At 44.7% G+C, this 23,207-nt stretch overlaps 1 protein-coding gene across 1 annotated transcript in view; it reads left to right on the top strand.

Annotated features, from left to right (window-relative positions):
- RYR2 (ryanodine receptor 2) overlaps nt 1-23,207 on the top strand; it is a 3,458,987-nt gene that overhangs the window by 2,137,471 nt on the left and 1,298,309 nt on the right. Inside the window, exons 44-46 of the mRNA XM_085612346.1 lie at nt 1,743-1,929; nt 17,710-17,815; nt 18,464-18,584. Coding sequence (XP_085468472.1) covers nt 1,743-1,929; nt 17,710-17,815; nt 18,464-18,584 — 414 coding nt within the window. The remainder of the gene's footprint in view (nt 1-1,742; nt 1,930-17,709; nt 17,816-18,463; nt 18,585-23,207) is intronic.

Below are 23,207 nucleotides of genomic sequence, written 5' to 3'. Positions count from 1 at the left end.
GATTCTTTTTCATCCTTGCTGTCTTTTTTTGTCACTTTTTTTCCATCTTTTCTCTTCCGCTTCCCCTTTTGTGTTTGTGAAAGTCTGATGAGGAAAAATAAGTGCCGGTCCTAAAAAAAGATTGCTGGTTAACCATACCTTCAAACACAATAAGGTGATGGATGGAGAGCAGAAACTTTTCAGGCACTCACCCCCAGTCACTATTAGAGCTGGGTTAAATCCATCACTGTTCTTCTGCACACTTCGCCACCCCAGTTCAGATCCACCCATATTCAAATCAGTGTACACTCGGTGCCGCATGGGAACAGTCCAGCCCAAACCGCGAGGCAGGTCCTACCTGGACCGGAAACAAGCATTCTGGGGCCTGTTTTGGGGTAGCACCCCTCATCAGACAGGCTAGCTTGAATTCAGTGTTAAAGTGAGCACTTAGGGTGAACAAAGCAAACACAATATGATTATGGACGATGCCTGAAACTTTTCAGGTACTCACCCCCAGTCACCATTAGATCTGGATTAAATCCGCCATCGTTCTTCTGCTCACTTCGCCACCCCAGTTCAGACCCAGCCATATGCAAATCTGTCTTGACCCCGTACATCATAGGAACAGTCCAGTCCAAACTGCCAGTCCATATTCTCCCTGGACCGGAAACAAGCATTCTGGGACCGGTTTCAGGGTAACACCCCGCATCAGCCAGGCTAGCTTGAATCCAGTGGCAAAGTGAGCAAGGGACCAATGTCTGAGCATACACTGCCAACTTAGGGCGAACAAAGCAAATACAATAAGATGATGGATGGAGCGCTGAAAGTTTTCAGGCACTCATGACTCAAATTAAGTGCTGCCATGATGTATATTATGCACACGAGGTTTTAACCATTTGCCAGAGATAGTCAGAGTTATATTCAGAATGTCTGGCCACTATAAGTCAACAATAGGCACCATTGAGTCATGGCCATGATCAGGCCACTATTTTGTCAATCATTTTCACAGTTTATGAAGGATGAGTCCCAACTATACTTTGGATAGTAAGAAAGGCAACCCAAAGCCCGCAGTTTGTCATGGGTGAACAACTTTTATGTGTGTAATAGCTGGACGTTGTAAAATACCATAGGATGTCATGGATGGGCCCCTATTATGTGTATGATAGCTAACATTTTGCCATAAATAACCAGAGTCTGATAGATGGGCTCTTCTTATCTTAAGGTAGCCTTAACATCATTCTGAGTATTCATAGTGTGAGATATCCAGAATGACTCAATGAATGCCCCTAAATGGTGGTTACATTATGTGTAGGGCAGCTAAAATGTTGGCAATAATGCCCCAGTGAGATAGATTATACTAGGGTCACTTCTTCTCGGTAGCTATACACCATTCAAACACACACAAGCAGGCAACACACACAGATGGGCACATGCATGCCCGAACAGACAGACAGGCATACACGCACACTCACAGACACACACACACAGTAAGAATCAGAGACAATAACAAGAACTAGGAAACTCATAGGCATATTCCTATAGTATTAACCTACATCTGAATGAGATATTTTACCTTATGGGTCGTAAAATGCTGTTTGTGTCATTTGTAGCTCTATCTGTACAGCCATTTTTCTCAGATTTTCACAATAGACATATCCTCTGAATCATTTGTAAAACGGATGATTTGTCCAATTTTCAATTAATCTCGTATAATACCATGTATGAGTGGGGCTTAACCACATGTTTTCCATCAATGATTTCAGGGGAGAGTGTGGAAGAGAACGCCAATGTTGTGGTGAGGTTGCTCATTCGTCGCCCTGAGTGTTTTGGCCCAGCTTTGAGAGGAGAAGGAGGCAATGGTCTGCTTGCTGCTATGGAAGAAGCCATACAAATATCACAAGATCCAACTAGGGACGGCTTGTCACCAACAACTGGATCTACAAAATCTCTGTGAGTCAAAATTTGATTTTTCACTTTCTTTCTCCCATGACACTTATTTTTTATCTAAAAATGCTGCATCTTTCTGGCTCATGACCGGAGTTTATTAAATAAACATTTCATTTATTTTATATGCTTACACATATTTTAGGATGATATTGGACAGACTAAGATCTTCGAGTTTTATTAATTTTTTTTACATAGTTTAATTTATAACTTTAGTGTTAAAGATTCAGATTTTTATTTTGTTTTAGAACATGCATAAAATATGCTGCTTATAAATGTAACATTACATGAGTTCCAGTGATATACATCACTTATGCGGGTTGTTCACCAGAACTAAGTATAATAAAATATATGTTTCTTGTGGCTGTCGCAGTATTTTATTTATATTTTTGCCACCCTTTTTATTATGTAATTATCATCTTGATATTTATGCATTTTAATTTTGTTTGCCAGACTAATAGCCATGTTTCATGTTCTTTTTCCTGACACGTATTATTCAGTCTAAACAAACTACTTGTAAAGGTTGGTACATATTCGTTGTCGTCTTTGTTTCAAGGCAGCCTCAGAATTAGCAGTGTGGTAAGAATTAGGGGAACTCTTGTTCTATTGTGACCTAAATACAATGTAAACAAAAACCTCTAGACCTCTTTGAAAAGGACTGAGTAATGGTGGATGGGCCCCAGGATCTCTGAATCAAAGAATACACAGAAAAGCAGGGAGGTAGAATATCAAGGCACCGACAGTGCAATTGCTCTGCCCCATGAGGCATTGCCACTGCTTCTTTTGGAATAATGACACACAGCTTTGCTCCTAGGTACGTTTTTGTGTTTGCTCCCATTAGGTCAGAAGGAGGCTCATTAGGAAGACTGCCTATATTATAGTTACAATAAATGGTAACCTTTCTTTATCTCCTTTGTGCTAATTCTAGGGAGTGATCAACTGAGATCACAAACTGCCAGTACCCTTTGATAGCAGAATTCCTTGAATCTAGTCCTTGATGTGCAAAATTTCCATTCACAAAAAGTGGAACTAGTTGTTCACTAACATTTTGCAAATGGGAAGGAATTTAGCAAACCGACTTATATACTAATAAATCGATTCACAAAATTGTGACTCGTAGTGGGCTACTATCAGATCTGCCTCATCAATATTCATTAGGTAGTTCATAACTAGTGTCTCACTATGATTGAAGGTCATAGCAAGGATGGTGGCCTGCTGTGGTCAGTAGACCACCATTTCTGTCATCGCATTTTAAATAAAGTCAACCTTTTTTGTTTAAATGCAGCCTGTTGTCCTTAAAGGAAACCGGGTTGCATTTGTTAGCTTGTTTGAGAGTTGGCAGTGGTACTGTGGGTCACTGAGGACTCCCCAACAAACGTTTTAGTAACATTCACAAAAGGGAAGGAGGTCCAAGGGCACCACTTCACATTTATAAATAGTTTAACACCTCCTTAGAGGTGTTGGTAATATTTCAGTGCTTTGAATCAGATTTCAGTCCTAAAACATTGATATATGCTATTTGGAATGTACATCCTAAACACATCCCTTCAAATAGCAATCTGAGATGGCTTTCTTAACCCATTTTGTGGTTCGGAAACATGTTACTGATTTGGAAAATGGATTAGGTACATAACAAAAAGTCATTTTGTTGTTGCAAACCCTGTGATTTTGTAATGTGCAGGTTTTGGCTTTGTACACGAGGGCCCTAGTTCTATGCCTTACTGGAAAATGTATCATGATGGATCATTTGAAACTCTAGCTACAAGGCTGGCTTTTTGATTTCATGAGTACTTCTGTTTTTTCCAGATTCATTCAATAGGTGTATGGTTTTGAGCACCGTATTCTGACTTATACCGGGCTGATTCTCACCAAGAATTAATAGATCTTGCTTTGGCAAGTATGCAATAGAGATCAAAAGGGTTAACGTGATAAAATGTAAAAATGATGTGGTCTATAGTGACGTTCAGGATGGAAAAATTATTGTTACAAAAGTTCAGGAAACGTGAAATAAAAAGCAAAGATATAACTGAGTAGTTGTCCTATAAGCTGCAAGAGAAAATGCCATTACTCACTCTAGAGAGTAAATGGCTTAAGCAGGTTAACCCACTATCCCAAGTTTTAGGCTGTGGTCACCAGAACCAAAATGTGAATGACACCTGAACAGACCAATAGATAAAGAGGGCTGAACGAAAGCCTCTATGTGTGTATATATAAATGTATTATTATTAGGAATTATTCGAAAAATATATCACTGGTGAGACAGCTAAATCTGTCTCTAGGCAAGGCCTAACAATTAAGTCGGGACAACTAAGACATGGTCCCAACACAGTGGTTTATCGTGTTTGGGTGTCTTACGTCAGTGCTACGTAATGAGAAAAAAAAGAATCCTGAGAACTTTTTTATTAAGGTGTGCAGCATGTTCATACCTTGTATGTGCCTCATAGAGAACTTAAAAGGCGATTTTCTTTTCTGCCAACAATGTACTCTTTTCAATGCAGGTTTTAAGTGGTGACTATTTGAGAGATTGAAGCAAAGTCCAGTCTGACTGAGTTATTCTGTAATCACTACATTTTCAGCCATTTTTGGGCACTCCATAATTTACTAGATCACTATAGACAAGCTATGCCTCTGCCAAACATCTCTCCAAGTTTTAGTTCCACCATTGCAGATATTCTTTCGTGCTCTGTTATTCAATTTACCAGTTTCTTGAAAGTGTCTTTAACTTTTTTTTTAATGTATTGGCTTGAGGAAGGTTACGTCAGTATGTTGGCAGGAGAATGCATCTATCTAACCCGACTACCAGTCCAGCCACCATTGAACAAAATCTAATAGTCACATTCCCACCATTAGACTTTGAGGTGACATCCTGTTCAGCATTTAACTAGAGACATTCCAAAGTGCAGTACTCCAGGTGTGAACCTGCTAAATCAAAGGCAGTATGAGCTACTCAGACTTAATTTGAGCTGATGGTTTCTGATGCTTGAAACCAGCACTTACGTTACGACAGTCTGCCCATTGGTGACAATGTTTGTCGAATTTAAGAATGAGCACACTAGCAGTTTTATATTTATTCAACATATATTGAAAATGACTATAACCTGCTGCCCAAACCACTGTTATAGGTTTGGGGACCTGGAATAGTCTCAGTTGTCACTCTTGTAGAAATGTGATGGTTAATAGTTGTGTTGATGGCAGAGTACATTCGGGCGGGTGTTCGGAATCCGAAACCGCAATTAGGGGCACTGGCAATGCAGCGATGGTCCAAGGTTCGGGGGGGGGCCTCAGGTCACTGGTGGAAGCGATGTCCGATGGTCACTGTGTGCGGTTTCGGATTCCGAACACCCGCCCTACAGAAACTCATGTCCCTCCTTTCAGTGACCCTACCATCATAGGATTTCCAGCCCTTGTCCATTCCGGCTTTCTCGCAAGCCCTCACTCACCGGGCCTTTTCTCAGTTAAATCACAGGCAATTGTTTAACAGGCACTTCATTTGTTAGACTTGATGATGATCCAATATCTTTCTGATAAGGATCGAAATGCTGTCTACACAGTTGTCAAACTTACAGACAGTATTCCCTATATATAACCTTGTGTGAAGGTGACCTTTTCCATACCAGTTGTTTAACCATCTATGTATTTACTCATTGAAACAACCGCAAACTGCCTGAGCCTTTCTTCATTTTATTTGTTTGTTTGATATGTAGGTCTTCAGATACAGGCTTGTATCACACTGTTATTTGACTTGCATTCTGTGCTTTATTGTTTCACCATCGTACATATTAAAAAGTGCCTCTATCCGGCTGGATATTGGCATCAATATAGCACCGACTGAGGATATATTCATTGGTCACTTATTATTCCCCTATCCAGGGACCATTGTCTCTTATAAAAAATCAGTTCCCAAGGTCCCTGACCGATTTAATTTTGGGTGCCTTGTTTTTCAAACATGCTTCAGAGGCCACGCACGTGCCCAGAAACGCTAAAAGTCTTGCGAGATTCTAGGACAATCAGCGCTGGAAACAGAAGTACATTTACTCTAGGGTAGAAATTTATCTTTAAGGGAACAATGTATATGTCAATATAAAACTCAAAACTGGAAACCTTTGCTCAAGTTAACATAAATATGTCCTTCATTTATTTTTGGTTAATGATCTGAATTCAGCAGTGTCATTCAATATTGTAGAGTATGCTAATTGTGTTATTTTTTTGGAGAATAATTATAATTCATGTTTTTGGTGCTTTTCTGTCCCAGTTCTTAACGAAATTTCAATATCGCCTTACTGCACAGTGCTCCCACATTTTTATCTTGTATCTTAACACTGGACTGAGTATGTAGTCATATTATTTACCAGAAATTACTTTTGGTGCCAATTTGTGCACATTCCTGTTTAGTCTCCTGCACCAGTGGTCGTGTTAAGTAAATTATGCTAGGTAGCGAACAATTTTTCACCTGTGCCAGGCCATTTTGTATCAACATTTGCACTTTAGGACTAGTGTGTTTTTTTTTATTTTACACTGGTTTGTCCGTGCAAATATTTGTGCAAACGTCCACTGCACAAGTCCAAAATTACATACAAACCATGTTTAGATAATTGAGGTCGGTTCCTGCTTCATCTCTGCTTCTTTACTACATTTTTTGCAATATGTTTCCATGACTTCGACTTCTCTTAAGTAGTGAAAACCTGAATAAATGTTAGGAAGTTGTTTTTACCCAAACTATAAGTCATGGTGGGGAGTTGAGTGCAAACTGAAAACTCGCGAGTAGCCTGGGTCAGGCTATCTCTTGAACACACCTGGCTGGCAGTCCCTTACACAGCTTGGGATGTGAGCTCCTTAAGCAGCCCGGCAAGAGGCGAACATAGGGAGTACATTGGTGCCTGTAAGTGACAGTCCCTCTAAATGCAGCGTTAGGAACTCTTTTTCATATTAGAAATGCTGATAAGCAGGAAAGTGAAAATGTGTAGTGAACCTGGCCAGAACCAGGAGGAGAGCAGGCCTAAAACTTGTTATGCATTCCAGCCTTTCTTGAAGAAGTCTATGTACATGAAGAAAGTGGATATGAAAGCAATCAGATGTGAGGTGAGGTGAGGTGAGGTGACAACTCTTATTCAGAAAAATGTCTAGCTACTCCTATTGGCACCAGAGATCATAGAGGGGCATGCCGGATGGGTTCAGTTTTAAGGAGTTTTCTGGTTTGGTTTTCTCTGCCAGGGTGCGGTTCAAGGTGGTCTAAATTTGGTGCCTTGGACAACCAGGGACCGTCGTCCCTGTTTTTGATATTTGAAGATCCATTTTCGGATTAGGTGCTAGTTTGTTAATCATAGGTTCCTGTTTCAAATTTAATATGGAGCTGTGCTTTGAAGGCCCCTATGTAGTTTGGTCCAGTAGGCCTTGTCGATTGTGCAAAGTACTTTACATTTAATTTGGGATTCCACCGTCTTTTATGTACTTCCAGACAGAGTATGGCTGCGTCATTCTGCAGGTTTTGCAGTTTGTCAATGACTTTTTTAGGAACCCTGAATAGACCTCATTGCAGTTATGCAGCCTTTCCCATTGCTAGACTACACTTCTGTTCCACCCAGTAATTGGTTTTCATTACAATTTTCCTGAGCAAGAACTGAAGATTAATGCCTCATTTCACAAACATTATGAAATATACTAAATAATTATATCCAAAATTTTAAGTTGACAGGACATTTTTGTTAGGGATTTGAACTCAACAACCACTGTAATTGTCTAATGAGGATTAGCTATGTGTTAAGCCTATCATCCTTAAGGTGGTCTTTCCCCAGACATTTTACCTTTTGCCTCCCATTTTTGCTGGCATTTGGACTCTGAGCCCTTTACCACTGCTGACCATTGCTAAAGTGTAGATGCTTATCCCCTAAACATGATGACATTGGTGTTTACCTGACGTGCAAATTTGTTGTACTGGTAAGCCCCTTGTAAAGTGGTATACCATATGCCAAGGGCTTGTACTTCAAATGCTACTGGTGGGCTGCAGCACTGATTGTGCCACCCACAGAATTAGCATTTCAAACCTGTCTCAGGCCTGCCACTGCAGTGCTTATGTGTTCAGTGTACTGCCACTTCAACTTGGAGTTTAAGACTACTTGCCAGGCCTTGAACTTCCCTTTTATTACATTTTAGTCACCCCTGAGATAGGCCGTAAGTAACCCTATGGGCAGGCTGTCATGTGAGAAAAGTTAGGACATGTACTTTTATGTTTTGCTTGTCCAGGTGGTGACAAACAACCTATTTCATTTTTCACTACTGTGAGGCCTACCATTATATTAGGCTGGCATTGGGAATTCCTTGGTACACTTTTTAGCTGTAGTTCGTGATCAGAGTGAAGTAGCTTTTTCATGTTTCATATCTTTGGAATATTAATGATAAATTCTCCTTACAGGTGAAGTTTTATTTAACATTACTGTTTTAGAAATGCCAATTTTAGAAAGTGGATATTTCTCTGCACTTACAAGCTTACAGCCTGCCTCCAATACATGTCTGGGGTGGGTGGCAGCTACACTTTGTGCATTCCCTTTAGACAGCGACAAACACAGGAAGGTGAGGCTCATCTGCATTTGGAGCACTCATCTGCATTCATCTTCATTCTGATGGGTCTTCCTGGGCAGGGAGGAATGGGAGGGACTGACACTTACACTTCAATAGGTTGTGTCCTGTCCACACACAAAGCACTGATTTACCCCCCAGAGATAGCCTGGTAGACAGGAATGGGTTGAAAGGGATCCTGTGCACTTCAGAGAGCTGCTTTGAAGTCACCCCCATATCAAAGGCACTTTTCGGTACAAGTACTTGTTCTCTGACCCCCCTAAACTCAGGCACTGCTGGATTCTGAATGACCCTCTGTCAGAAGGACTGCTGTGATGTTTAAAGGACTCAACTGGACTGCTTTTCTGCAAGGGCTGCTTTTCTGCTTGTTGCCCTGCTGCTACCTGATTTGCTGAAGGAGAGCTGGACTCTGTCTTCCCTCCAAGTGATCTCCAGGGGCATGTTGGCTTCCCTCCTGCTTTCTGAAATCTCAGGGACACAAAAGACTTGCTGCAATTCTTCTGGTGCTGTTGGACTCTGCCTTCTGTGAGTCCTACCCTTGCCTGAGGTGCCTTCTCCAAGTACTGGGTCTCAGAAGTGGGATCTGCAGATGTTTCGCTACAAAACCCTTTGCATCGTCACCACTGTGTTGGGTGGAATCGACAAATCTCCTTTTGACGCCGATGCAGAGGTTGTTCGACGACAGCGGTTCTACAGCCCCATGATGACACTTTGCGTAGCTTGACGACGCTGCATTGCCTTCTCCTCAGCGAAACTCAGCGACGGTGCTGCGGCCCGACTGCATGGGATAGATCGAAGCATTGTGCCTTCAGCGTCGACAATTCGCTTCATCCCAGGTACTTTCTGAGCGGGCCCTACGTGGATTCTCTAGCTTCCTGCCCTCCATCGCGGTCGGCCCGAACTTTGGATTTGCACCGGTCCCTCGCAACCACAAGTAACCTTTTGACCCCTTGTGACTTCTAAGCACTGTTTTTGCATTTAATCTTTAAAAACTCATATCTTCTATTGTTTGGATTATTATCCTTTTGGTCTTGTGTTACGTAGATAAATATTCTCTATTTGTCTAAACAAGTTGGAGCCTTTTTTGTGGCATATTCATTATGTTACTGTGTGTGTGTGTGTGTGTAGCACAAATACTTCACACATTGTCTCTTTAGATAAACCTGACTGCTCTGTACTAAGGTACCTGAGGGTGAGCACAGGTTGTCTTTTGGCATGTGTCTAGTTTACCCTGACGAGGGTGGTGTTTCCTTCCTAGCTGCATGCCTCAGCCAACCAGGTAGCCCATTTATAACCCTATGCAACTGAACATTTCCACCTAATGCACTGGTGATTTCACACCATATATAATAGATAATATTACAAATTAATTATTAAAAGGGTATCACTGATGTTAGTAGAAATGATATTGACAATAATGCCTACTACCATGCCCTGCATAAATTGTGTTCAATGCACCTACATGTAGCGAGCATAGAACACGACAAGCCCTGTGCACGTGCTATCCATGCCCTTCCAGGAAACATTGGCCTCTCTGAAAGTTATGTCCTTTGCGTTTACCAAAGATGGATTTCTTACTAGCCAAGCACATTATGCCCATCCTCTCTGTGTGAAGCAGGTGGGTGTCAGTGCCGGAGGTGATGCCCTGTGACCTTATCAATAGGTATGCCTTGTGACCATATATTTAGCATGCTCAGAGAATGCTGAAGTCCATGCCAAGTGCTCACAACATGGTGCACGACCAGATGCTTTGCCCTATATGTTTAATGGCCCCTTTTTTTTTAAAATGCTCACTGGCTGTATGCCATGTCTAGTATGCTTTTAATATCTGTTTATTGTGGTAGCAAGGATTAACCAAACTCAATTCCATGTGTGTGCTATATGTAGCCAATGTTATAGTCATTCTCCTCTTTGCCTTGGGTCCCGTATGGCTCACTGACGTCATATGTGATGTGCGTTTCAAATATAATATTTGATGTCATCCTTGGGGGCATGAGGTAATAAGCAGTACAAACAGGTTCTCATCCAGGGGATACTCATCAATAGTCATAATCTATGAATAATCCCCGCCCATGTGCGGGATCCCGGAGCATATAGAAAATACATATATATAAATATATATATATATACATATGTGAAAACATATAAATGCAGCCTAATAATGTTCAAAACATGGCAATGCTGTAAATTACATATTTTTGCATAGTAGTGCCCCCGTAACCCGTAAGGAAAAAAGGAAGCATCAGGCAAATTATAACACAGCACTGCTTTATTGCCATAAAGCAACATGTAATTGTAGGCATTCGCCAGTAGGCTGCAGTAGAGTATCAAGAATCCAAGAAAACTGACACCTTGCCTTTAAGGCATTAGAGTAGGGGGACCGTGCCTTTAAGGCCTGCCCGTGACCCCCTGCTCCCATGATGCACTACAGGTGACAGTTGGGCCAGTTCTTTTTTCCGGCTCCTTCTGTGAGGATCCTGGAGCTTGAGCTCTTCAGTTTTTTGACTGAAATTTTGAATTACAGCTTTTTCTAGCTTTTTTCGACGTTTTCTGGCTTATAAGGGCTAATTCTGCTGGTTCCAGTGAATTTTCCAATTTTTTTCCAGTCAGAATGTCTCCTTTATTCAGGAAATGCCCTTCTTGTGGTAATAAAATGGCACTGGTGGATCCACACTCGGTGTGTATTGTGTGTTTACCATCAAAACACGATCCTGACCAGTGTCCCCACTGCCAGAAGTTCTCAAAGCGCACTCTGAGGGACAGAGAGCGCATTAAACTGCATGCAAGACTGGAGAAGGAACGAAGCCGTCGTGAAGGCGAGCATTCCTCATCAAGACCACCTTCTTCAGCTACGCAAGTACAGAAACGGCGACATACCAGCTCCCCGGGCTCCAAGAAGACCAGGAGTCCAAGAGGTTCGCCGTCGACGTCGAGGATGCCGGCGAAGAGGCAGAGAACTTCGGCGTCAAGGGATTCATCCCACCATCAAGAGTCTCCGCCGCGCAAAAGTAAGTCGGCGTCGAGAGGCGGCCCTTCGGGCTCGAAGGCTGCTAGTCTGGTGACATCTGAACTGTCTCCGTCGACGTCGAGGCTTCCGTCGACGTCGAGACACTCTCCGCCACCCTCGAGGGGGTCGACGTCGAGAGATGCGGCGACGTACATTCCGCCGCGAGTGGGCCGGTCGCCGTCGATGGTTACCCCCACTCGGCGACATAGAAGGTCGACGTCGAGAGGAAGATCGACGTCAAGAAGTCGACGTCGAGAGAGGTCGCCGTCAAGATCACCACGTCGACGTCGAGAGAGGTCGACGTCGAGAGAGGTCGACGTCGAAGTCGCCCAGTCGACGTCGAGAGAGGTCGACGTCGAAGTCGCCCAGTCGACGTCGAGAGAGGTCGACGTCGAAGTCGCCCAGTCGACGTCGAGAGAGGTCGACGTCGAAGTCGCCCAGTCGACGGCGAGAGAGGTCGACGTCGAAGACACGGCCGACGTCGAGGTCATCTAGCCGACGTCAGGTGCCAGAGAAGAGGAGATCGACATCGAGGTCTCCACGACCGGCGTCGAGACCAGAACGGCATACCTCACACTTGCCGATGGTGACGCAGACGTCGTCGACGTCAAGGGATTCGACGTCGAGGGCGAAGACTGGACCGCCCGCGGAGAGGTCCCCAGGAGAACAGTCATCATCTCCGGGACTGCACATCGTGCAAATATCTCCAGAAAGATCACCCGAGGCTCCAGAGCGGTTTGGACTGTCACCGCGCTGGTTACGAGATGTGGGCGCTGCCGCATGTCGGAGTCCGGGATCGGACTACTCCCGCATGTATTCCCCACCGCGCAGGAGTAAATCGCCTCCGAGGGATCCACGGCCAATTTCACCACGCCGGTCTCGTTCCAGGGACCGTCGCACCGCGCCAAAACGTCCAAGATCTCCGTCCAAGCACAGATCAGGATCAAGGGCTCACCAAAGCGAACGCTCCCACAAGAGGCGACGCACCAGGTCGTCCACTGGGACTGCATCCACAAGATCCTCAGTCCGGGACTACTCCCCTACTTTTTCATCCACGCCTCCATCGCGAGTGTCCCCGGTGGATGACATTATAACTTTCTCGGACGTCCTGGGTAGAGGGGCGCAAAAGTTGAACATCGCACTGCACGCCCCTCAGGCACCCACTTCTGTGATCTTTGACACTTTACACCATCGGTCAGCTCCCAGACCTCTGCTCCCGTTGGTGCCAGGATTGTTAGAACCAGCGATGGCCACGTTCATTACACCAGCTACAGCGGGCTCGGTCCCCTCGAGAATAGCAAAGAAGTACAAGGCTCCGGCCGAGGACCCTTTATTCTTGAGGGCGGACCCGCCAGCGGATTCGGTGATAGTGGCGGCGGCCATGAAGTCTCACTCAGCCTCAATATCTGCTTCTGTCCCCCCTGAGAAGGACAGCAAGCTGATGGACTCCTACGGCAGGAGAATGTGCAACACATCTGCCGCGCACATGAAGGTCGCTAGCGCTTCAGCCCTGCTAGGGAGGTATGATCGTTCCCTATGGGATTCCCTGGCCAGATTCGTGGAGAAATTGCCTAGGGAGGACAGGCAGGACTTCACGGAGATCCTACATGAAGGCGGACTGGTGGCCAACCAAGTAATAAGCGCAGCGGCGGATGCATCAGACCTAGCCGCGCATGGCTACTCCCATGGCATCTGCTCCCGCCGTTCGGCCTGGCTCAGATTAACAGCCCTCAAACCAGATGCGCAGAAAAGGATTCTTAACCTGCCGTTTAATGGATCATCGCTATTTGGAGCTCATGCGGACGACCAAATGAGCAAGATGAAAACGGAATTGGACACTGTAAAGGCTGTGGGACTGGAAAAACGCAAAGAGTTCCGCAAGCGCTTTCGCCAGGGCGACAAACGTGCCTTTCACCAGCGCGTTCAAACGCCCCAATGGTCCTCTCAAAACCAACAGAGGTCCCAGTTTCAGCAAAGGGGCCGGGGCAGAGGAAGAGGAAATGCTAAACAGCAGCAGTCCTCTAACAAGCAACCTCCCAAGCAGTGAAAACTTACTTCCTCCGCACTCGTTCGCCACTCCGGTGGGAGGAAGTGTCACCGCTCACCTGGCAGAGTGGAATACAATTACAAACGACAAATGGGTGCTGAGTATTGTAGAGCGTGGCTACTTGCTGAGGTTCAAATCTCCCCCTCCGCAGGTACCCCCACGGAAACACCCACTCCCTCTCAGCCAAAACAAGCTTTTAAAGGACGAAGTTGCCACTCTCCTCTCCAAAAACGCCATAGAGGAAGTTCCAAACAGGCAGAGAAATCGGGGAGTGTACTCCCGGTATTTTCTTGTTCAGAAAAGAGGAGCGATCGGAGACTACAGACCCATCCTCGATCTCCGCCTACTCAACAGATTTCTCAGAAGGGAAAAATTCAGGATGCTAGCACTGCACCAGATCTTCCCACATCTACACCAAGGGGACTGGATGTGTGCCATCGATTTACAGGATGCATACTTCCACATTCCTGTCTCAGCGAAACATCGGAAGTTTCTCAGATTTCGCATCTTTCACCAACATTATCAATACAAGGTCCTGCCATTCGGCCTCAAGTCCGCGCCACGAACATTCTCAAAGTGCATGGCGGTGGTGGCTGCATTTCTCCGCAAACGGAAGATATTCGTCTACCCATATCTAGACGACTGGCTCTTAAAAAGTTCCACCCCGGTTCAACTCCAGAGTCATCTCTCGTTCTGCCTAAACCTTCTACACTCGTTGGGCCTTCAGGTCAACTACCGGAAGTCGATCCTCAATCCAACTCAGCGGATCCACTACCTGGGCGCCTCTCTAGACTCCTCAAGCGCAAGCGTGTGTCCTTCGGAGGAGAGGTTATCCTCCATGCTGCAAAAAAGCTGCACGCTTCTCAGCACGGAATATCCCACAGCCAGACAAGTGTCATCTCTCCTGGGATCCATGGCCTCGTGCATCTACATCGTGCCCAACGCACGTCTGCACATGCGTCCTCTGCAACAAGACCTAGAGGATCAGTGGTCGCAGAGGACCGGCCGCTGGGAAGATCACATTACCCTTCATCAAGCCGCCAAAGATTCCATCCGGTGGTGGATGAAGCGCTCCCATCTGCTTCACGGCGTCCCATTCCATCAGGCGCCTCCGACACAGACGGTGGTCACAGACGCCTCCATGCAGGGCTGGGGGGCTCATATGGGCCGGCTACAAGTACAAGGTCTCTGGTCCGCTACCGAGCAGAGCTATCACATCAACTTCTTGGAGCTACGAGCAGTCCATCTCGCTCTCAAGTCCCTGTACCCATCCCTGCAGACCGACTATGTTCAGGTTCAGACGGACAACACCACAACTATGTTCTATCTGAACAAGCAAGGAGGGACCAGATCACGGGTCCTGTCTCTGGAGGCCCAGTCAATCTGGAAATGGCTTCTGGCGAGAAACCTGACGATCGTCGCTGTTCACCTGCCAGGGACCCTGAACGTGCAGGCGGACGGCCTCAGCAGAGACTTCGTCGAAGCGCACGACTGGGTGCTCAACGAAGGCGTCGCTCAAGACATCTTCCGCTTGTGGGGCATACCAGACATCGATCTGTTCGCAGACGCGGACAACAAAAAATGCCCCGTCTTCGCCTCCAGGTTCCCTCAACGGGGGTCGCAGGGGAACGCGCTTTTGATCAGCTGGTCGAGGACATTGCTTTACGCTTTTCCTCCTCTCCCTCTCATCCCGGCTGTGATTCAGAAGTTCTACAGGGCCAGAACTCGGATGATCCTAATAGCACCGGAGTGGCCCCGGCAGTGGTGGTACCCGGATCTACTCCAGCTGTCGGAGGTACCACAGAGGAGGTTGCCATGCCTGCCGAACTTGCTGACCAAGGACAAGGGGAGAGTGTTCCACCCCAATCTCCCCTCCCTCCGCTTGACGGCATGGCTCCTGAATTCATCCAGTACGGACATCTAGATCTTCCACCGGACTGTATGAGCATTCTTCGGGAGGCAAAGAGGCCCTCCACGAGGAAGTCGTATGGCTTTAAATGGAAAAGATTCTGCTTCTGGTGTAGAGATAACACCCTTGATCCGATCCGGGGTCAAGAACAGGTTATTCTCCCCTACTTACTGTACTTGGCGAAGTCTGGGTTAAAGTACTCTTCCATCAGAGTACACTTAGCTGCTATTACAGCCTATAGGAAGTCTCCTACCCAGACCTCATTCTTTCAGATGCCAGTGGTAAAGGATTTCTTAGAAGGGCTTAAGAAAGTTTACCCACCTGTGAGGTCTCCTTCCCCTTCCTGGGAACTGAACATCGTTCTCTCTAAACTGACTAAACTGATGGGAGGTCCTTTTGAGCCGATTCATAAGGCCTCCTTGCAACATCTGACCTGGAAGGCTGCCTTCTTAGTAGCCATCACTTCGGCCCGTAGGGTTAGTGAAATTCAGGCCCTCTGCTGCAAGGAACCTTACACGGTGTTTCATGCTAATAGGGTGGTGCTCCGTACTCATCCGAGCTTCCTGCCCAAGGTGGTTTCGGACTTCCATATTAATCAGGTGATCACGTTGCCCACCTTCTTTCCTCAGCCGACCACACCCCCGGAGAGAGCTCTACACTCTCTTGACCTCCGGAGGGTTTTGAAATTCTATCTAGCTAAGACCCTTACTCTTAGAAAGTCAGACAGGCTCTTTGTTAACTATGGACCCACTAATACCGGGCTGGCTGCGGCCAAGAGATCTATCTCTAGATGGATTGTCTCTTGTATAGCTTTGGCTTACCAACTGTCCCACAAAGTTCTGCAGGGTAAACCTAGAGCACACTCTACTCGGGGGAAGGCTTCTACGGTAGCACTCCTTCGCAACGTTCCCATGTCTGAGATCTGTAAAGCGGCTACATGGCGCTCAGTCCATACTTTCACGCGCCATTATTGCCTAGATTCAGACGCACAGGCCGACGCCCAGGTGGGGCAGGCCTCTTTGAGGAACCTATTTGCATAACTGTAATACAAGATGTGTCTTTTAATGTATGTTTTAACTGCTTTGTTGCTCGTCCGCGAGACTTTGGGTATGGGCTTGCTACTCTATTCATAGATTATGACTATTGATGAGTATCCCCTGGATGAGAAGGATTAGTTACTTACCTGTAATCCTAGTTCTCATCCAGGGGTATACTCATCAAAGTCATAAGCGACCCACCCACCTCCCCGGACGAGCAATGTTTTCTCTTTAAATAAGTGATGTATGGAAGGCAGATCTACTCAGGTGCGGAGGCACCGCCAAAAAGAACTGGCCCAACTGTCACCTGTAGTGCATCATGGGAGCAGGGGGTCACGGGCAGGCCTTAAAGGCACGGTCCCCCTACTCTAATGCCTTAAAGGCAAGGTGTCAGTTTTCTTGGATTCTTGATACTCTACTGCAGCCTACTGGCGAATGCCTACAATTACATGTTGCTTTATGGCAATAAAGCAGTGCTGTGTTATAATTTGCCTGATGCTTCCTTTTTTCCTTACGGGTTACGGGGGCACTACTATGCAAAAATATGTAATTTACAGCATTGCCATGTTTTGAACATTATTAGGCTGCATTTATATGTTTTCACATATGTATATATATATATATTTATATATATGTATTTTCTATATGCTCCGGGATCCCGCACATGGGCGGGGATTATTCATAGCTTATGACTTTGATGAGTATACCCCTGGATGAGAACTAGGATTACAGGTAAGTAACTAATCCTTGCATGATTGCCCAGTTAACAAGAACTGGAGATTTTTTTTCAGTGGCTTTTATATTCTAAATCTAAATCTAAATCCCATGCCCTTTCATTTGAAGTATTACTCGTACTTGGAAAGGTTTTTAATAACGTAGGTACTTTTTTGATTTCATGATTGTCATGCCTAGGTATATTTCCAAGTAACCTGGTAAGTTTAGCGCCTGCCAGCAAAGCAGAAATTCCAGTGACAGTTACAAGCGAACTGCGCGAAAATGTATTGCCTTTGAATACACTTTGACGCAACACATAGCACAATTTATTTTTTAAAGATATAATAAAAATACCAGGTGGACTCTTTTTACATACAATGTTCGATTTCCGTTTAAAGCCAAAGAAATTTGCAGCTTTTATGCAAGTACTACACATTATGAGGCATGATGAAAAAGATTACTTGTCTCTAACTGTTTATCTTCTTTTAATTCATAAAAGGGATGCAGATGAGGAAGAGGATGACACGATCCATATGGGAAATGCCATCATGACCTTTTATGCAGCTTTAATTGACCTGCTGGGGCGCTGTGCTCCCGAGATGCATGTAAGTTACCAACAGTTTGCACCATATACCACCCTTAAACTACTCCTGTAATGGGCATTCCTGAATGTGTTTTTTAGGAAAAAATAAAGAGGGAACATTCCCAAAATTAATAATGAGGTAAAGGAAATGTATGTTGCATTTGAATAGATAAGTAAAACCTTTTCAAGCACCCGTTCTCACTGGCATAACATTGTTGTATATGAGCATGTGCACCTGTTAATTTCCGTGTGCAGAAATGACTAGATTTGTGATTCCATCAGTGAATCTGTGATACTCGCAGATTCCGAGAAGTCCTCCAGAAATTCTTTGTGACGTAAAAATATCAAACATTTGCTCCAAAGGCATAACTTGATCAGAGCACATTTCAAACTCTTTTTTTTAACTTTTGTAAGTCAGACCCAGTGTATCTTTCTTGTACTGCAGCGTATATAATATCCCATGGCTTGTTTCTCCAGAGGTCCTGGATCACTGAAGAAGCAAGACATGTGCCGAATACTTAAGAAAAATATTATTCCGCGATGTGAAAACATTTTATATCTTCCTTGTTCATTGTTATATTTGGTCTCACCAATTTTGTGCCCCTTCCTTAAAATGTTTGACATTTTACTGTAAAGTGAATAGCTTAGAACTTTGATCTTTCTTCTCTAGCTAATCCATGCGGGTAAAGGTGAAGCTATTCGGATAAGATCCATTCTACGCTCTTTGATACCATTAGAAGATTTGGTAGGCGTCATCAGCATTCCTTTCCAAATGCCGACGATAGCTAAAGGTAAGCTCTGACTAAGGCTGAGTTATGGACATGATGCCACCACGTTATTTAATGTTTATATCACATAGACTGTAGCTTACACCTACTTCGTAATACGAGTATTTCTGAAAGCAAAGCCTTGGAGGCCACCCAGGACCAAGGGAGTGAGAGCTCCTAATTGAAACAGTGTTTGTTTTCAGCTGAGGTAGGTCATACAGAGTCCTGCTCAGCCGCGGCTCCGCCGCCATGGCATAGGAGAGGCACCCCCGAGCCAGCTGCCTCAAAAAGGCAGGAAAAGAAAGATAAAACGATAATAAGCACATTTCATCATAGTTTTCTTTTTCCTTTCCTGCTGAGTCTTTGGGGGCGGTGCCATGGGGATGACTGGCTGCAGGAGGAGTGGTAAGTGCAATGTAAACAGTGTGCATGAAGGTTTGACCAGCCATCTCAGTTCGGCCAAGCTGTACTGAAGCTGTCTCCAACCTGAGCTGTGTTGCCGGGTTGGAGACAGCAGGCACAGCCTCCCAGTCTCACTGGGGGCACAAATTCAGAGTGCTCAGGCCAATCCTGATGCTGCTTCTAGCAGCCTGAGAGCAGCATCAGGATTGGCCGCAGTGGAGTCTGGGAGCCTGTGCCTGAAAGAGGAGAGGAGCAGAAGAGCGCGACGTGGCTGGCTGCAGGTAACTTATTGTTTTTAATGACATTTTTTATTTTGTCACTTGTTTTTCATCATTTCCCGAAACCTACCCTCCCGCCCTGCCACTCTTCGACAATACTAGCTGATTCTTGTCCTGCTACTAGACCATGAGGCATAGTTCCTCTTCCCTTTTGCTGTCTTCTGCTTATGCTACTGTCCATCATCCTTAATCAATGTGATATCTCAATCTAGCTTATCATTGTAGTTATACCATTGGAGAGGAGCACATTTCTTGTACTTTTGCACTGCCTGAAGGAGTTCTTAACCAACATAGATTTCTCTAATAACAGCTGTGGGTACTTTTACCCTGCGCTCCATAAAATACACCCCATTGTTATCATTGGTGTACATTTTATGGTCTTTAGAATTTTAAAGAGAAAACAGACTAACCTTAAAAATTGTATATCTTTTGTAGTGTTTTACAACAGATATACATTGACGGAATTGTGATGCAGGCGTTAGGCATAGTAAAAAGAAAACAAGACACAGTAAGTGACATGATTACGCTGATCAGGCTTATTAAAAGTAGTAAAATAATTTTTAAGAGTTAGGAAGAGTTTAAAACCTAATTGGTTTCAGCAAACTTTCACTTACAACTTCATGAAAAATGGCATTTCTTTTTCACTTTAACATGGTTGCCTCCACCCATCATTTGAAAATGTGTGCTTCATTTTATTGTGAGGATGTAGCAAATTATAAGAATCAGTACCATGCAATGAGAGACCATTTGTTAAAAATTGGGTTGTAGGTTGACTTGGTTAAGAGCCCTAGTCAAACAGCAACCACAATCCTAGTCAGGGACAAACCCTAAATTAACCTGTGCTCACCCTATGGAAGCTTGGCACTGAGCAGTCAGGCTTAAGTTAGAGGCAATGTGTAAAGTAGTTGTGCAGCACTAAAAACAGTAAAACTGTGAAAAAAACACACAAAAAGATTACACAGCAGGTTAGAAAAATCAAATGTAACGTAACAATTAAAACAAGACCAAAATGGCAAACATTTTAAAAAGTAATACTTGAGTTATGAATTTTTAAAGAATATACTGTAAAAATAGCACTTAGAAGCAATAAGCGTGTACGTGGGATTTCTGATGGATACTTCTGCCTGTAAATTCCTCACCTTTTGAATACCCCCTGCGCCAGCATTCTGCGGAAATTCTTTCCTAGCTCTCCCACATCGACGAGGACATCATAATAGCATGGCTCCGCTTGTGACACTGTATGACGTCATCGGAGCCATAAGAGGACCTCGTTGGCCTGCTGACATCAGTTCCCTTTTTTCAACACCGTCGACGCGTAACGGTTTTTCTAGGGACTCTCTATTTTCTAAAGTGTCAACTTTGTTTCCTTGAGGATTTCTAATGGCTACTTCTAGGAAGTCCGGATTTAAGCCCTGCAGGGAGTGTGGCAGTCACATGTTGATCACTGACCCCCATGATGATTGCCTTTGGTGCTTGTCTTCGGATCACGACGTCGATGAGTGCCGAAGCTGCAGGAAGATGAATCCGAAGGCCATTAAGGAACGTGAGGCTAAACTATTTATAGTCAGAACCAAAAAGGAGAAGAGGGGTCGAAAACGTGCAAAGTCGTTGTCTTCTCACACTTCGAAGTCAAGGAAACACAAGAAGTCAAAGAAGAGACATGTCTCTCAACGCCGTTCATCGAAGGTCAGGGCTTCGAGGTCGCCTTCTCCAGCTAAGCGGCTTCGAAGGCAGGACTTTGTTTCTCCATCTCAAACTCCATCTCCACGGGCGACGCCGGTTCAGTCTCCGGCTCCAAGGTCGCCGGCGTCGAAGGACCCTTCGTCGCCTGAAGTTTCTCCGGCTCCTGGTATATCTCCGATGCCCAGGGAGTCGTCTCCCATCCATGTGGCTTCACCTGTGCGGGCGCCATCTTCTCCGGCTCCACAGGCTCCAAGTCAGCTTCAGGTGGTTCTTGTTCAGGAAGGTACGGATCCATATCCTCCTTTTCCTATTCCTGGATCAGACCCTACGCATTTTTTAAGTGCAATGTTTGGCATGTTTGCAAAGGCCTCTACTCCATCTGGTGCGCTTTCGGGTCCCGTGGGTCCTTTGGCCTTTAACTTAGGTGTGCCTCACCACTATGCTCAAGCACCCTTTGTGCCATTCTTGCCGACGACTCCGGCTTGGCATTTTCCGGTGCCGAGGTCTTCCACTCTGGTTCCTCGGACTCCTTCTGCTGTTGAGTCGGCGCCGCCTCGGATTTGATCGAGGCCGAGATTTGAAGCTGAAGCTCCTCCATCAACGCCATTGACGTCTTCACCAGCACCGCGGTTTGCACCGCCAACGCTGATTCTGAGACAGCTGAGAGGCTCCTTGAGGAGGAGGAATATGCACAGGAGCAGGAGGAAGGAGAGATTGTTGAATCTGTGGATGAGTTTGAAGGCTTACAGGAGGCCAGTGGATTGGATACTTCTCCTCAGTATGATCTCTCATCTCCTTAGGCTGAAGTATTGCAGGACATTGCTCTTTATCATGTTTTATAAGGAAGGCAGCTGAGTTTCTTGATCTGCAGCTTCCTTCAGCAGAGGTAAAATCTAATATCCTGCAATTATAAAAATACTGAGGCCCAGGGATCCCAAGTTCTGGAGGAAATTGCTCAATTTGTTGAGGTAGTTATTAATTTCTTGGAGGAAGGACTCAAGGCACTGGACCTCTATGGCCTTAAAAGTTTGTAGATACTTGTAGTAGTGAGTCAGTTTCACTCCCTCTGTGATAAGAAACATCCAATGAATTGGTAAATCCAAAATATTATTTATTTGTGCAAATGCGAAGACTTGTATTTCAATTGGTCCAGTTAGTTGAAACAAAATACATTCATCGGGGTAAGATGAACAGACCAAATTTAGAACAAAGATGAACAGCCAACACGTGTTTCGCCCTTTTGGCGCGATTTCTGGACAGGGCTTTCTCAAGGCTGTACGGAAAAGAAAAGGAGAGGAGAAGGGGAATGAGTCTTGGAAGTGAAGGGTCTTTAAAAGTCTTAAAACACCCAGTGATATTTCCAAAAAATAGTTGCGTAGTGTGTAAGGACCCAACTCCATGAAAAAGTGCTCAGGAAACACGTCAAGTGGATATTGCTATTAGAGGTTTTGTTATGTCCCATTTGTTGTCCACATTGAGTAGGATATATTAGTCTTTATAATAATCAATAAGTGAAGTTAATTCCACATAATTGTGACAAAAAGTCAAAGTGAGATAAAAACAGCAACCAGGCAAACAGGGAGAAAGATATATCGCAACACCAATGTTTGTTAGTATGAGTCGGTGAAGTATAAGGTAGAGTTAAAAGTGCGAGTTGGATAGGTAAGTAAGGCCAAGTTTATACCTTGGTATTTAGGACACAGAAAATTGCGTATGCTTCATTTGTCACAGTCCAAAGTCACTGTATAATACAGATGGTCCAGCCTCTGCACAATGATGAAAAAATAAACAGAAGAGAAGAAAAGAAAGGAAGAAGAAAAAACGAAGAAGAAAGCAGAATAGGCATGGAAAGAAAAAGGAAAAGAGAAACATGAGAAATAGAAGTGAAGGAAGGGAATAAAGAAAAAATGAAAAGGAAAAAAAAGTAAGTAAGTATAAGCGCCTACAGGCAAATAAAATTTAGTCATGTTTCTATATGTTAATACTTTTAACAGTCGCAATAACGTGACTAATTTGTTAGACTCAAAATTTCCCATGTGCTCGATCAAAAAGAGGAAAAGGGCGACTTTAAAATGAAACAAATTCTGTTTACTCTCTAGTCATTACGAGTGAGCAGTCTCGTAGGAGAAACCCGGGTTAAGCCCGTAGTAAGAGTTACGAGTAGTAAAAGACCCCGATAAGCTATAGTACTGTTTAGAAGGCCGCCTGTTAGTTACCAGGTACTTACTGTCAGGCTCGAAGATTAGAGTCTAGGGAGTTTCCGTCACTGGTGTAGGAAGGTGGA

The sequence above is a fragment of the Triturus cristatus genome, chromosome 6, assembly GCF_964204655.1.
Source record: "Triturus cristatus chromosome 6, aTriCri1.1, whole genome shotgun sequence".
Classification (NCBI taxonomy): Eukaryota; Metazoa; Chordata; class Amphibia; order Caudata; family Salamandridae; genus Triturus; species Triturus cristatus.
Note: the sequence above shows the minus strand (reverse complement) of the source record. Positions and strands in the feature narration are given on the sequence as shown.